The sequence below is a fragment of the Caloenas nicobarica genome, chromosome 15, assembly GCF_036013445.1.
Source record: "Caloenas nicobarica isolate bCalNic1 chromosome 15, bCalNic1.hap1, whole genome shotgun sequence".
Taxonomy (NCBI): domain Eukaryota; kingdom Metazoa; phylum Chordata; class Aves; order Columbiformes; family Columbidae; genus Caloenas; species Caloenas nicobarica.
In genome coordinates, this window is record NC_088259.1 from 12,486,994 (window position 1) to 12,502,482 (window position 15,489).

A 15,489-nucleotide genomic window follows, 5' to 3' on the forward strand; every position below is an offset into this window, starting at 1 on the left:
CAGCCATTACAGAAGTGACTGCCATTTGGAGTAGAAATAACCAAAAAGCTTTAACTACCTAGAGCTTGGCCAGCAGCAGCCAGATAGCCGAGATATTCTGCACTGCATAAAGAAATTCTCAAAAAGAAAAATCCAGAGGTGCCATCTTGTGGATGATGAAAAAAATACAAGTAACAAACAGGTAGTATCTCACTTTTATTATCATAAATATACAGTAACTTTGAATTACAAGATCACTTTCCAATGAAATTACTAGCAAAAATATCCACCAAAAAAGTTCAGATAAATAAAACACATGATCACCAATGTCAAAAGCTCGGCTGCAAATTCCCAGTTAATAAGAGTTCCAGTCTTTACAGACAGAGTGGTCTGTTTAATTATTTTTCAGAAGAAAACCCACTAATGCCAATGGGAGCAACAAAGGCTCAATACCTTTAAAATAAGGCAAAAACCAGAGTATTACAGGTAATTTCATACTGTAGAAATTTCAACTGTAATATCTGTCAAAATACTCTCATACTTCTGACAAGATCCTTTAAATAGCAAATACAAGATAAAAGTTACTTCAAAAATCAAATGAAACACAGAAAGGACACAAGCAATAATGGGATTATGGCATAATGAAGCATTGTGGGGTCAAACAAGACAGTTTGGTCCAATGAAATAAGAAAATAAGTATAACCATCCTAACTTCTGACCTGCTGTACATAACTGAAAGGTACCACGAGGTGTGAGGGGCTGCGGGGCAGGTAAAACTTTATCTGACCACAGTATTTCACTGCAGAGATACAAGTAATGAAGGAAAAAAAAAGGAACATGTCAAGAGAAAAACAACGTTGTTTTAAAATTCATGTTATGCATTAAAAATACAGTTTAGCATTACTAAGGAAAACAGTTGATACGTATTGGAATACAATTATGTTTCTTAACATCTTTATAACAGGGTAATTCCACTGAAAACAACAGAGTTGTTCAAAGCTTATACTAGTGTAACTGAAGTAGAATCTCGCTATTTATTTAAAATGCAACCTGAGTGTCTTTGTTCTGTAGGTAGTACTGCAGAACACTACATTTTCAAACTATCCAGAAAAAAATAAATCACTGTGTTTCAATATCTCACATCACAGTAAACTTGTTCTTGAAGAAGCATCCTCAGTGCTCGGCTTAGACACACGTATGATCATATTGCTAAACATGGCGGGAAAAATATAAATAGTCACACAAACACTGTGCTCTGGGAGTATTTTAATTTCAAACTGAAGGTGTCTGATGGAATAAACTTTTTCTGCTATACTCAGAAGTGCTTCTAAAGACAATATCCATCAATACAAAATGAAGGAAACATAAACCATAGTCCTCTTCATAAAAGGAGCTCTTTTTATCTATAGGCCCAGGCACAGTCAAGTTAAAATGGAAGCAAAAGTGCTGCAGGATAAACTCCAACCCTTGCAGGTCTGCTCATGCTAAGAGCTACTTTTTGAGGCAAATGTATATAATGTATATAATCTATTTCTGTACGTGAACAAAGAAGACTGTGTAAGAAGTATCAAATCAATGAACAAAAATGAGACTTGTGTGATTATCATGTGAGACAAACTTACTTGGCCAGATCACAGCCAAAGCTTAATGATGAACATGTACTCAGACTCATTTTAAGTGGCATCACCATCTCTGCCTGCTTAACTTTTTAGTCTCCAACAACAGACTATGTCCGTCAGATCGCAAGCACTACCTTAAAACAAACCTTTCCTAGGTCTGTGACAAAAAACTTTATTCAGTGCCAATCAAAGCTGACTGAAACACTATTTATTTATTCTTTAAGAAATCATGCAAAATGTGCCTGTATCTACACGCCCTCCTTATAACCTAGGAAAGCGTCAATATAGAGTAACGTTTCAGAGGAAAATTTAGCATACAGTAATATTCAGTGCTATAATAACATGCTAAATTAATTACTGCATCTAACAGAATTTGTTTAAAAAAATGCTATTCAGATTATTGACTCAATGCTGCTCACCTTGCGTTTGGTGCTTCTAACAGCGCACTAAAGAGAAGCACTAAAGTAGTGCACTAAAGTAGCGCTTATCGGCAAGAGCCGACCTACTAACTTGTGCTACTGTTAACGTGAATCAGGAAAAGTTGACTAATGAAGGTTTGCAGAGTTTGGCCAGAGCTTCAAGTTGTAGCACTGGATGCAAGAACCGTTTCATCTAAAAAAAGCGGAGATACCTGACGAGTCTGGAACAAAACAAAAGGATGAAATGGCAGGAATGGAATGTGCTGGTCCTCTGCGGTTGCTGGTGTTGAACGCCCTCCTCTAAGTTTCACCACACGTCTGACGCAGCCCATTTATTTGATCTTTGAGCAGGTCAGATTAAGTTTCACTTTAATTGCATAGAGCTGAATGTACATGCGACTACAATTCATTTTAATTGTAACTTCACAAATACTGAATATGGAAATATAATACTCTGTATTACATGTGTGTCCTTTGTCAATTTAAAATTTCACATTTGGTCTCCAGTAGACTAGGAAAAAAACCACTAAAAATATTTCGTAGACTATTCCTGAGCAATGTACTGTAAAATACTCTAGTTTATTACTACATTTATTAATATTCTCACATTTTAAACTATAGATAAATCCATGCTTTGAAATTTTACAAAGCTGTAGATCTGATAGACACAATGAAAGAACAGAAACAGCTAAGCATCTTAAAACCAAGATGAGATCAACAAGTGCAATTTAACTATATACATAATGTACTCTTTAGTATTTGCTGCTTTTTCATTTGCTATCACAATGTGAAGGATCCACTTGTAAAATCTGGTCCATCAGACCTCAGCTCACTTCTCATAAACAGTTCACTGTGGTGGCTGAGGATTAAGTTAATGCTGCTCAGTATTTAATTTTAAAATTAAAGTACAAAGCATCCTCTAGAATTTCATCTTTAATGAGATTGTGTCCCCAGCTGCTGTGATTGATTTGAAATTCTAACAGATGAACTGACATTCGAACACTCACTGAACCATCCTTCATATTCTCTTGTATCTCACAAACACATGAGAAAAGAGGGGGTCTGAGGACAGGGTTGTACCATTTCTTTCTGTCGGGTATTTCCCCACATCACTTCCCTAAACCTTGAAACAAGAAGCCAAACAAACTGAAGTAGACTGGACCATGGGATAACCAATAGTCATCTCGGGTGACTGAAGATAGGTATCTTTTATATCAAAATATATCTTTACTTGAACTTTAATACAGCCTTTAAATTCACCCCCTCGTTCTGCAGATTAGACCACAGAGTCTCTATTAATACCCTCATTTTGCATTAGTCATATATATCCATGTGCAATTTGAAATCTGGACATTTCCTCTAAATTACAAAAATTATCAAGGCTTACAAAATGAACTTCAAGGAAAGCTATCTGTAAACACAGCGAAGATTTCTGGGTATAAAAATACGCATTCCATTTTATTAATCTGTCACTATTGAAGCTGTCTGCTCCCCAATATTAATAATTTTTTGTCTTAAAAAGAATCCTTTCTGCATTAAAATATTTCAAAACATTTTCTCCATTCTTCTTATACAAAAAATCAAATTCATCAAAAGTAACCAGTTCATCATCTTCGTTTTCTGTGAAGGATTAGAGTTCAACTTTGCATAGATAAGGACGCTCCATTACTTCATAAAAACAGCTGAGCCCTTTTCCATCAGAAAACACCATCAACCTGTCCCACAAAACAGCACATCTGTTCACAAACAAGAGCATGGATCCTATTCTCTCAAATACACCAATTAAGCATGAGAAACACCACAGACTTCAGTGGATTTCACCTGGTGCAAACAAGAGGGCATGCTATCATTGTATATTTCTCTAAACGTTCATACTCTGCTATTGTTATCTTCATTGAGCAATTGTAAATATTTTTGAGGACAGACCAATGGAAGACAGTTGCCTGCAGGGAAAAGATTTCCTGCTGGCCTTGCTGGCTAAAGATCAAATGTACTGAAATGAACGGTGCTGATTTAGAACCATGCAGCAAGAACATATTTTCTCAGGATCTTCCTGTGAAGAAAACATGACCCTTCTGCACTGGCCAAATGCTTTCTAGCAGTCAAGAAGCATCAACGTTTACTAATGAATTTTTCTTCATTTAAATTTGCGTGATGTTTGCTTCGTGCCATTTGGTTTTATTTTCCTGTCCCCTGTTGGTTTTTTAGAAGGAACATAATCATTGGCATTGCCATTCTTCTTTGGATTTGTACATGCGAATGTTTTTAAGCTTTTGATGGGAGCAGCTGAACCATTAAATACTGGGGTTTGCTTAAGGGGTCTGACATTACCGACACTTTGAATTTTCAAACTGTTCTCGGAGGGCTGCACATTGAGAAGCTGCTGCTTTGCAGTTGTTTTCTTTTTCAGTTCACTCCTTACTTCACCAGACTGTCTCTGAGAAGACACTGCACATCCCATTCCCTCAGAAAGTTTCAAGTGACTGGGATGAGAATATAACTGGCGACTTTCTTCACGGTATGAATCTCCCCTGTGACCTGAGTAGCTTCTGGGCAGCTTTGTAACACTTTCTTGGGGAACCACTTGCTTTTTAGGCAAAGGGTTGAGCAACGCTTTGCCTTTGCCAGGGCTCTTCAGGGTGTGGATGGAGCCGGGAGCAGTCTGTGGCCTGGCTTTGGCCGCCTTGCCTTTCTCGTTCTGCACAGTCTGCATTTGCAGCCATTCCAGCTGCAAAAGGCGATCAATGTATTTCTCAAGAAATCCTGTTGGCTTTGGTCGAAGTTCAGTTTTACCCTCTACGTTAACAAAGATGGCCAGTTGCTTCAAGTCCCAGGAGTTGAAAGGGGGTGGGAGGAAGTCTGGATAGTAATATTCTGATTCTTTAAAACCCATATCAGGGACATGTTCCAAACAAACTGGATCAATTTCTTCAGCTCTGAGAATGAGTTCTGGTGGTGTGCATGGAGATGGGGGAAGGGGAATCCTTTCTGAATCAGAGAGATCACTGGCACTATCATCTTCAGCATCTTCTTTAATAATTTGCACCGATTGAAAATCAAGAAACATTTCATCTACAGATGCTTCTTGCCAGTTAGAAGAGCATGGACCAGCTTCAGCAACAAGTTCTTCATAATTCCTTTCCAACTGTTCTTTTTTACTGCAATAAAAATGTGGCACTGGGACATCTTTTACCCTACAGAAACTACCTTGTGTGCTACCCTTTATGCTAGGAGGGATCCTCTGCATAAGGGATTCATTTTGTCTTCTTTCTGGGAGACTCCTCTTTGGTCCTTGTACTCTGTGCAGTGATGTGCAAACACTCGCGATCCTAAATAAAAAGAATTATCAAATCCTGTTAGAATCATTAATGTCTTTGGAACAGCAGCTTACAAAGGTCTTGCTACCTCCTTCAGGGACATGGATCTACACAAACGAAGCTAAAATTGACAAGGAAACTTAGTAATGAGGTAAAATAAATATTTGCTGGCAGAGACAACACTGCCTACTACTCACTGAGTTTCCATATTGATAACTTAAACTTGTTGTCCTCATAAATGCTGAATTCTGGGACCAGCAAAGTCAAAGGCAAAGCAGAGAAGCCATGATTTCATCACAAGCATTTTATATACCAGTTTGAAATGTCTGCAAATTAAACAGAAAATATTAACATAAAATTACCTTTTTGACTGAATATTGTCTTCCATCTGGTTTCTTCCCGTCCTAAAAATACTTGGTTGGTTAACATCTTGAGTGTCATGGGAAGTCTGAAAAGATATGAAAGCATGTGATGTTATTAAGAAGCTGACATAAATTAAGTACTCTTTTTCTGTAAACAACGATGAAAAAGAATAATTTACCTTTTCAGTGGCACTTGATACATTTTTGCCTAATCTTCCAGGAGAAGATTTCACATGAGAAATTGATTTATTTAGTCCTTTGGTGCTCGGATGGCTTTTTCTGTTACTGTAACTAGCAAGAATTAAACAGAATATCACACATAAATAGCAACATATACAATCATCAGAACAGAAATACAATAAAAGTTTAGAATGCAATTCAGTTTAAAAAAGTGAGAGAGTTGATTACAACTATTCTTAGACTTGAAGTTCATCAGAACTACGCCATGGTCATTTTGTATTTTTAATACTACTAATGCAAAAGTGAATAATTCAATCAGATGAAATAATAATAGAACTTAGCCCTTATGCAAAGTTACTTTGGGGATAATAAATAGTAAATATTGGAGACTACATTTTTAACTGCTAATTTCTATAGTACCCGGTACATGGTCCTACTGCAATTTAACAAAATTAATTATAAAGTACAATATGAGGGCTACTGCAAGCCAAATCTTGCTTGCGTTTCTCATTTGCATACTCTCAACAAAATGTAAAGGATTGTTCCTGTGAAGTTAAGGAGTAGAAGCGAGCAGGGAGCATACAGTCTATTTTGATATCAAAACAAACTATTTCACAACAAAGGCACAAACAAAATTCATGATTTCATGTTATACTGGGCTTGTGGAAATATTAGCAGGAGAAAAACTAATATGCAAGCAAAAGGAATGGCATTACTGATCTGGACAGCCTAAAACTAAAATTCATATTTCCTCACTTAAATCCAATACATTTTTATCTAACCACACAGAATAATTAAATCACTGTATTCTGTAAGAATCAGAAAAGTGTTTGTTCTACAAACAAGAAATATTACTAGCTTTAAAAAGAAAAGCTTTAAAACATTATTTTAGAACAAGAACAAGCAAACTGTGCCCTCCCACTCTTATCTAGTTTGACTGCAGTTCAGCTAATTTGTCAGGCCATATATCTTGTTCAGTTTTTCTGTCAGTATAGTCAGATTTTGCTTTAAAAAAATGTGATTTCACCAATTCAAGAGCTTATAAAAGAAGGAAAATAAGTCTTGTGCCTCCAGCATTGATGCAGTCACTTATGTCACTTTGTGACCTGCAAAATCATACTGCACAATAATTTCAAAGGAAAGGGTAAAAATCTGAACAGTACAGCCATGCACTTATTAACTACTCTACAGTATTTAGGGATTTCTCTAACTAGAAAGAGGGAAAATAATTTCCTTACTTTACCATTCCTTTGTGGTTTTCATTGATTTGGCTTTCCTTTTTCTGTGTCTCTCTGTGCAGTAATAAGGGATATTCTTGAATGCCTGGTCCCATTATTAGTCTTTTTAAAGAGCATCTGCACCTTTATTTTTACATAATCTCCAGTTGGCTTCAGTCTTTTGCGTTCGTAAGACACAGGTATCAAATGCAGACATCACCACATCCTAGAGATGCCGTAAACAGACACCATGAGATTCTTCCCAACCTGATTTATTTTTAAAGCAGTATGATAAGAGCATAATCAGCAAACTGCACAGGAAAACACCGTCCCCTCCGCAAGAGCTCGTTTAATGGGAACCGGCATCACTGTCCTCACTATTGCGGATCCACGCCGGCTGTCACCGCGCAGGCACCGAGGGCAGAGCCGAGCAGCGAGGGTTGGTCACCAGAGGGGACAGGAACAGCCCCTTCGCCAGCCCCGGCACCGCAACCACCGGACTCTTGCCATGGGGTTTACTAGCCCGTCCCTGAAGGATGGTTGGTAAAACACAGGAAAAATATCAGTGTTAAAAGAGCGACTTTTCATTGCGTGACGTGCTCATCATCATTTTGTTCCTCCTGTGCAGCGTCACATGTGTTGACAGGAGCCAAGTATCACATTCAAGTGGTGGTGGGTGTTTCTGCTCTTAATTTATGAGAACAGATGATCAGCCACCCGTGTTCTGTGCATGTCGAGTTGTCCTTTTCGTGTCAGAAAATGCACTCTTCCTATATTCATATATGCAAATTTTGTATCAAATACTTAATTTTTTTTCTTTTTTTCCAAAACAGATCTCTCAGTACTCATAAGCTTCTACTAAAAATACTCCGAGCAGAATTTGTAACGTTCCTTTATTTTCCAGAAACTGTATTCCCATACCAGGGACGCACAGATTCGATTTGCAAAAGGTGACAGGTGACTAGCACCAAAATACCTCTCTTCACTCACCTCTAGCTTTGTCACAGGGCTATTTATGTATTTACAGCTATAGATCCGTATCTATTTACATTGGATCCTGTCCTGGTTTTAAACGCCTCTCCCCTCCCCGGCCGAGGAGGGGGGGCAGCGGGGTGTCTGTCCCCAGACCCCAGAGCGGTCACCTCGCCGCCTCGGGAGAGCCCGAGTGAGGGCCCGGCGGCCGCGGGCCGGTCCCGCCGCTCCGAGCCCGCCATGGCCGCCTCGGCCCGCGGCCGCCGGGCCCCGCTCCGCTCCCCCCCGGGATGCACCAGCGATCCCCGCTGGTCGCTGCCACCGCGCTCCGTGACAACAGCTCGTTGATTAACGGACCGCCTCCACGCGTCTTCTGCTTTTCCGCCCGCTCCAGCCCCGCCAGTCCCGGCTCCCTCACCGCCGCCTCCCAGCCCCGCCGGTCCCCTGGCCGGTACCTGCCTGAGCCTCAGCCGCCACCGGCAACTAAGGGCAGCCCGAGGGCAGCGGCGTCAGGCGGGCAGTGCGCAGGCGCGCGGCGGCGGCGCGCACGGGCCGCTCGGTTGGATTGGCGGAGGGCGGGGGGGCGGAGGGGGAGACAACCCGCGCATGCGCACTCCGGGAAGGGGGGAACTCGGCAGCGGTTCGTGCCGCGGGGCGGCCGGCCCGGGCCGGGGGCTGTTGCGGCAGCGCTGCTGCCGCGGGCGCGGGGGCGGGCCGGGCATCGCCTCGCCTTGCCGCGGGGCGGAGGGAGGGCCCTGCGGCTGATGTGGGCTGTAGAGTCGCCAGGCGCGGGTCCCTCCCCTTCCAGCCACAGGACCGAGCCTGCCCTCACAGCCCCGCCCGACAGCCTCCGCCGGGACAGCCCCCGCGCTCCCTCCAGCCTCTGCAGCAGCCCCGGGCTCGGCTCCGGTTCCCTCCCGCCCGACAGCCTGCAAGCCTTCCCCGGCCTCGGCAGCCCTCTCGAGTCGCCCAGCATCCAGTGTGACAGCCTGGAGTGTCCGTGCTGCTGCTGCAGGAGCGCGGGGTCGGGCCGCGGCTGCCCGGACAGCCTGCAGGCCCCTCTCGCCCTGGGTAGCGGCCGGGGCTGCAACCGCCAGACACACAGCGACCTCTCCGACAGCCTGGAGTCCTTTGGTGTCCAGCACGACAGCCTCCAGTCACTCTCCAGCCTGTGTGAGAGTTTCAGCTCCTCCAGCATCGAGGGTGACAGCCTTGAATCGCTTTCCAGCCTGAGCAGCGGGTCCACCAGCCAGCACAGCGGCCTCGAGTTTACCAGCCAGTGAGGCTGCCTTCATCTCCCACACAACGCTCTAGCCTCTGGTTCACTTCCAGCTACTGCGAGAGCATCCAGGCTTCTGCCCTTCGTTCAGCAGGCAACGTTGTTCCAGTTGATTCTTGCTGCATCCACTGCAATAGCCTCAAATACTCACTGTCCGTGGCTGCAATTCCCAAGTTACGTGCTTCAGAGAGGCAGCGCTCGTTATTACCCGCAGTGTTAACGCTGATTTTTTTGTCGTCAGTTAAGAATGGAGGTACGTGGTCCTCGGAGGAATCCCAGCTACCTATCCGATCTCTATCAGAACATGTTACGGGCTGGAGAAGCACCGGGACGAGGGCAGCAGCAGCCCCCAGCAGTCCGTACCAGCAGCTGCATGGCTCTTCGGAGCAGTTCCCCAGCCAAGGGGGGCCCCCAGCCAAATAACCTTCAGAGCAGCACATCCTCCAGCTGTGATCCAGCATTACGGCCTATCATACGCCGCCGAGCAAGATCTTTGCCTACATCGCCCGAAAGAAGGAAACGGGCAGCAGGGCAGTGTCAAGTTCCTGGATGCCGGAATCGCATGAACAGGGTGAGATTTGCTGATGCTTTGGGCTTGGACCTCACCGAAGTGAAAGTCTTCCAGACTGGGGAGGATCCATCGATCCCCTTGCATGTCCTTTCGAGGCTCTCCATAAACTCAGACCTCTGGTACAGCAGCTCAGACCTGGAGTTCACCATGCAGTGCTTGGTCCCTGACTTCCAGCAGCCTGCAGACTGTATGGATTTCTCCTCCCGACTTCAGGAGCAGCAGGTGTGTCTTGAACGAGTGACCAGCTCAGATCTGGGGCTCAGTGGCACCATCCAGGTTCGCAATGTTGCTTTTGAGAAGCAGGTATCTGTGCGATACACCTTCAACCAGTGGAAAAGCCTCCATGAAGTGTGTGCTCATTGGCACAGGAGCATTTCTGAGAAAAATGGGCAGGATCAGGTTGATGTTTTCACTTTCTTTCTCCCAGTGCCTCCTTTCCTCCTTCAGCTCTGTTCTGTAGTCCAGTTTGCAGCAAGGTACCAAGTCAATGGCCAGGAGTATTGGGATAACAACAAAGGCAAAAACTACAGCCTTACCTGCCGGACTCACCCCCTGAAGATGCCAAGAGAATGTGAGGAGAGCTGGATCCACTTCATCTGAGCAAGGAAGTGGATGCAGAGCAGCCCGTCTGTAGTCTGAGAGACACTCTTCCTTGGCATGGCTCTCTGCTCCTATGGCAACAGTCTCCTTTTTGAAACCTGGCAAAGTGTTCCAGGGCAGGGAAGTAGCCAATGACCCGTACAAACTGTTCTAAACCTCTCAAGAAAGTAAAAAGGGCCAAAATGTGTATTGAGTTACATTCGTTGGAAGCCCAAGTGATTTCTTGTAGTGTGTGAGTCAGTGCAGGATGGTTCTAGGGGATGCCGTCAGACTATCGGAGAGTGAAAAAATGCACTTCATGTTGCTAGTAATATTCTAGGTTGCACAGAACATTTCTATCTGACCTATTTTACCACTTTTTACTGTCTGTTTTCTAAATGGGCAGTGTGGCTTCTCTGGTTTTGGTTCTAATTTTGTTTATATTATCTCACCAAGTCTGGGCACTATTCCATTTATGCATAATTTGGATGGCAGACACTGTAGGGAAGTACTTGTATTTATTTATATGTATATTATTAAAACCCTAACCATGTGAAATATTTACATTAATATTTGTGTGGGAAATTTGGGACATTTTCTTCCATTGGCAAAAACACTGAATTTCTTCTCAGCACACCGTTAAAAACCCCTCTCTTATGAGACTGGTATTTGACACCAGTTTACAACGGATGTTGCTGGAGCCCAATGCAGTACTTGGCTTACAGGCAGAAAGATGCTGTTGCCATCTTCTAGGAGAGACTCTGGTGTGCCAGCAAATGTCAAATCTGAGTGTTAGTGCAGGCAGGGACACATGACATACAGCTGAGGCTGTCAGATTAAAGGTTAATGTCATGTATACTGTGGTACTGGAGAGAGCCGAGAAATGAATGTCTCAGCCTGTATTGTCTTCCTTCTGCAAACTCTCAGTATTTGCATGTGCAAAATCTTGAATACTAAAGTAGTATTCCAAGTTTGCCTTTTGCCTCTTTGCTTGTCTTGCACTGCTGGAGAAGAATTGACAGTAGCTCTTAGTAAACCAGTTGTCTGGCATTGGTGACTGTGAGTTGAGACCTGTAACAGAACCGAGAGGATCTCTGGAATAAGCTGTTAAACTTTCACACGATTACTGGCACCTGTCACATGAAAGATGAAATTTGCACTGATGTTTTCCTGTCACATTCAGTAGTGAACATGAAAAGGATTCTAGCTGACAAAAAAGGGATTATGCCATTAAGTAGTGGTAATACATACCTGTTGTGAAGGTAAATTTATGATCACCCTTACGAATTCTCAGGACAACTTGACTGCTTTGCACTATGTTGAGCACTTCCTTTCTAATGAGTATTTTGTAGAAATGAATTCTTCAAAAGGGTTACTGCCATATATTGCACTTTTAAAAACCTATATTTATTGTAATCGTACAATAAATTAATGTCTTGTAACACACCATTTCAAGGTTCTTTCAAGTGTGTCTTTTTAAAGAAACATATGGAATCCATGTAAATGCAAAGGAGTTGTCTTTCCTGGTTAAATGTCTTGTCCAGAATGAAGTATATTACACAGTGTATCAATAAAGCACTTATGCTAGACAAAAGCTCATTTTGTTTTAGTGGAGAGTTGTACAATTGCAAAGTGCTAAATTAATTTTAAAAACAATAATAAAAGTATGCCTATTGTAATACAAAATATTGTAATAAAAGCTTTTCACAATTTCATGTTGGTTTTGTCAATGGTGCACCTGTTAACAGCTAAGAAAAGTCATGAGGCAACTCAGTGCTGAGTTGTCACAGAGCAACACACTCAGGAAAGGTGGGGTTGAGATGCTAAAAAAATGAACAGCACTTGATAAAAATACAGTGATTAGTCTATATAGCTGTAAAAATCACCAGGCTGCTACTTTTTACATGGAATTTGCCGTCATTTCACCTCAGAGTTCTATGCAATGCAGCACCTGTGGGATTAAGATGTGATGCTGGAAAAGGGCGCACTGCCAGTTGGTTCTAATGTGGTTTCATGGAAGAGAAAAAGGGTTTTTCTTCTAACAGCACTTCCAGAAGCTGTGCCAGACTCTACTTAACACGTTAATTTCTGAGACTCCCAGTTGTGTTGTTCTTTCTTCCATTTGTTTCAGTTTTCATTGCTGCTAGACATTATGCTAGAAGACATAATTAAAAAAGACATTTTACCAGTTACTTTTTAATCGGTGTTAATAACTTCAACACTGCATTGTCAAAGTTGCTTGGAGGAAAGATGATTATTGCAAATCATGGTTTAAATACATAGGAATGTCTATATTATGCTAAATTGTGTAAGAATGTCAATGTCACTTTTTATTACAAAGTATACAGATTATATGTTATATGCATGTACATGCATTAATGAGGGTGCTTTTAGAAAGCATGGTATCATAGTATCTCATCTTTATGACTCTTGGTTTTCCATTTTCTCATACTACTGATCTGAATCAGAACTAGCAGTACCACCATAATTGTCATAACTTTACCCACTAAAATAGAGCATTAAGTATCACCTGGAAATAAATATGGCAAACATGGTGTAGACTAAGCAGGAAAGCAGCAAAGGATAATGATAATGGTCTTTGATTTTAACAAATCACTTGAAAACAATGTGTATTTGTTTTAGCCTAGAGAGTAGGGGGGTGTTTGGGGTGGTGTGTAAGGGTATTTAAGAGAAGAACTGGCTTTTGCTGTGAACATCCAACCATCAGCTCCATTGTACAGGTAGGTAGTTTTATTTCTAATACAGGTTTTATTTTTACATTTCATTTCAAATTAATCTCTTTTTTTTGTATTTACCTTACAAAGAAAAATATTAAATTCCAGCTTGTAGTGTTAGTAACATGCTAACAGCCAATTGTAACTACACTTAATTTAGTGTATCAGTAGTGCTCAATACATTGTTATACGTACTTTTACAACATTGCTGGGTAAAGACACAGAATGGCAAGTCTAAATGATTAGTCATTTGTCAACATGAGTCTAATGTTAGTACTGACTTCTGTCCTGATTTGGCTTTCTCCTTGTGATCTCAGATCTGCAACTATTTCAGCTGACATTTGATATTAAAACTGTTGGCATCAACGCTTCTGACCCTTCTCAGTTCTACATACAACCGCAGCTGTGCCAAAGACTGATTATATTGACCAGCACAATGTTTTCCAGCACTTGAAATGAAGGTAAATATTTCTGCTACTGTAGTGAAGAAAGGGTCCCTGTACATAGTGCTACCCTACCTTAAAGACAGTTTTGCTTCCATTTTCTCTGAAATTTTTCAGTGTAGTTGCCATATCTGTGGCCAAAAAAAAATTTCACTGCCTGTTCCAGACTGTTTATGCACAACTGGAGGAAAATTCTGCTTTCTGTTGACCTCCCTTCTGCTAAACCGAACAAAATAGACATTAGAGAATGAGAAATGAATACACAGTAGCCTCCCAGTCACGTTAGTGTACCAACTGCAGGAAGGAAAGTGTATGACCCACTTCTCCCGTACTTTATGGCTCACTTTTCTTTTGCTATAGAATAAGGCTGTTTTCCTTACAAGATTTGAAAATCTGCAGATAGTGTAAGCCTGCATGTATGCTAATGTGACTGGTAAGGGAACGCATCAAATGCAAACTAGCTTTTATTACTTCCATTTCATACGATGAAAGCAGAATTCAGTTGTTATACAAAACTTCTAAAGCTTCAAGTTCCTCACACCAAGTTTTGTCTCTAGTAGTTCCTCAGTGAAGCTGCACTTCTGCAGATCTGCTTCAGATCACCCACCGCCTTCTGACGAACGGGCGTGACAGCAGCTGGCGCTGCGGTGAGTGCGGGCAGCCGAACGTGGCTCCTGCACAATGCTCGGCGCTACTCGCCCCTTTGGCATCAACTCCTCCCTGGAAACAACTCCAATTCTCATGCCACGTGTCATTTTTCTTGAATTATAGTGACATCTGGTGGTATTTTAAATACTTTCTGCACAGCTTTTCCTTTTGTAGTATTGACTCGTTTTCTTATTTCAGAAAGTCATCGGTGTTATTTTATTCACAATTGCTGCAGGTGTATGTGAAAGGTGACTCTTCTCCTAGATGCTCTGCTATTGCTGTTTATTCCAGGTATGAACAGAGATGCTTCCTGATACTCCACTGGAATATGTGAGATTCACGATAAATTTTAATCACCTGTATTTGTGATACAAGTGATAAATACACAGTGGGGTAAACCCCACTTTGGAACTGTGGGATTTCTAAATGAAATGAATGAAATGAACATGTTACCCAGTTCCCCCTGTATATAAAGATCACAAATGTCTGCAGAAGCCCTTTATCAACAACGGGTTTGTATCCGAGTTTCTGCATCTGTTCTACCTACTTGGGCACTGGCTGGTAGCAAAACTGTTTCTGAATTACGCATACAAACGGACTACACTGGTTCGGCAGACTTACGCCCAGTAAGTCGTCTACACTATGCACTGAAATGTGTGCATCTCCTCCTGCTCCCACGTCCCCTTTGTGCCGTGACCGCAGCGCTTCCCGCCGGAGAAACACTCCGTAGCGGCTCCGTGCGCGCCAGCACGACGGACGAGGCGGGGCGGGAGCCGGCGGCGCCGGGCTAGCGAAGGGCGGGACCCCACCGCGGGGGGCGGCGGGGTTTTTTACAGCCGCTATGGCGGCTGCGGCCCCGTCCACACCCGCACGGGGTCAGAAGTCCCGCCCGCGGTCAGAAGTCCCGCCCGCGGTCAGAAGTCCCGCCCGCGGTAGGCGGCAGCGCTCCCCGCGCCAGCTGCCCCGAGAGCGCAGAAACCTCCACCCAGGCTCTCACGCCGAGACAAACTCATTGGCCCGCGTGCCGTCCTCGCGGGCAGTGATTGGCTAGAAGCTACCGGCGCTGGGAGTGGATTGGCCGGCGGGAAGTGGCGCTTGTTTCTGCTCGGGCGGTGAGGTGAGCGACGCCATGTTGTGGGGGCTTGTGTGCCGCCTGGCGGTGTGGTGCT

At 42.9% G+C, this 15,489-nt stretch overlaps 2 protein-coding genes across 4 annotated transcripts; one reads left to right on the forward strand and one right to left on the reverse strand.

The window, feature by feature from the left end:
• Nucleotides 1-217: 217 nt before the first annotated feature.
• On the reverse strand, nt 218-8,608 carry FAM217B (family with sequence similarity 217 member B). 3 transcript variants are annotated; one of them, XM_065645920.1, is made up of 5 exons: nt 8,521-8,608; nt 7,115-7,319; nt 5,876-5,981; nt 5,697-5,782; nt 218-5,346 (listed from the first exon to the last, which is right to left on the reverse strand). In XM_065645920.1, the coding sequence occupies exons 2-5, from the start codon at nt 7,207-7,209 to the stop codon at nt 4,155-4,157; spliced, it is 1,479 nt and encodes a 492-aa protein (XP_065501992.1). In that variant the 5' UTR covers nt 7,210-7,319; nt 8,521-8,608; the 3' UTR covers nt 218-4,154. The 3 variants fall into 3 exon arrangements, with proteins under 3 accessions (XP_065501992.1, XP_065501993.1, XP_065501991.1); XM_065645921.1 differs by having other exon boundaries at nt 5,876-5,987; nt 7,120-7,319; nt 8,521-8,607; XM_065645919.1 differs by having other exon boundaries at nt 5,876-5,987; nt 8,521-8,606.
• Nucleotides 8,609-8,700: 92 nt separating this feature from the next.
• PPP1R3D (protein phosphatase 1 regulatory subunit 3D) lies at nt 8,701-12,188 on the forward strand. The gene has a single exon (XM_065645943.1). The coding sequence runs from the start codon at nt 9,592-9,594 to the stop codon at nt 10,513-10,515; it is 924 nt and encodes a 307-aa protein (XP_065502015.1). The 5' UTR covers nt 8,701-9,591; the 3' UTR covers nt 10,516-12,188.
• Nucleotides 12,189-15,489: the final 3,301 nt, after the last annotated feature.

What these genes read in the sequence shown, in the direction of transcription:
- FAM217B (XM_065645919.1), bottom strand. Translation starts at nt 7,209, where the DNA reads ATGGGACCAGGCATTCAAGAATATCCCTTATTACTGCACAGAGAGACA. An exon ending in AACCACAAAGGAATGGTAAA is followed by an intron (nt 5,988 to 7,114) that starts GTAAGGAAATTA and finishes AATTCTTGCTAG; the next exon opens with TTACAGTAACAGAAAAAGCC. An exon ending in GACAATATTCAGTCAAAAAG is followed by an intron (nt 5,347 to 5,696) that starts GTAATTTTATGT and finishes CTTTTTATTTAG; the next exon opens with GATCGCGAGTGTTTGCACAT.
- PPP1R3D (XM_065645943.1), top strand. Translation starts at nt 9,592, where the DNA reads ATGGAGGTACGTGGTCCTCGGAGGAATCCCAGCTACCTATCCGATCTC.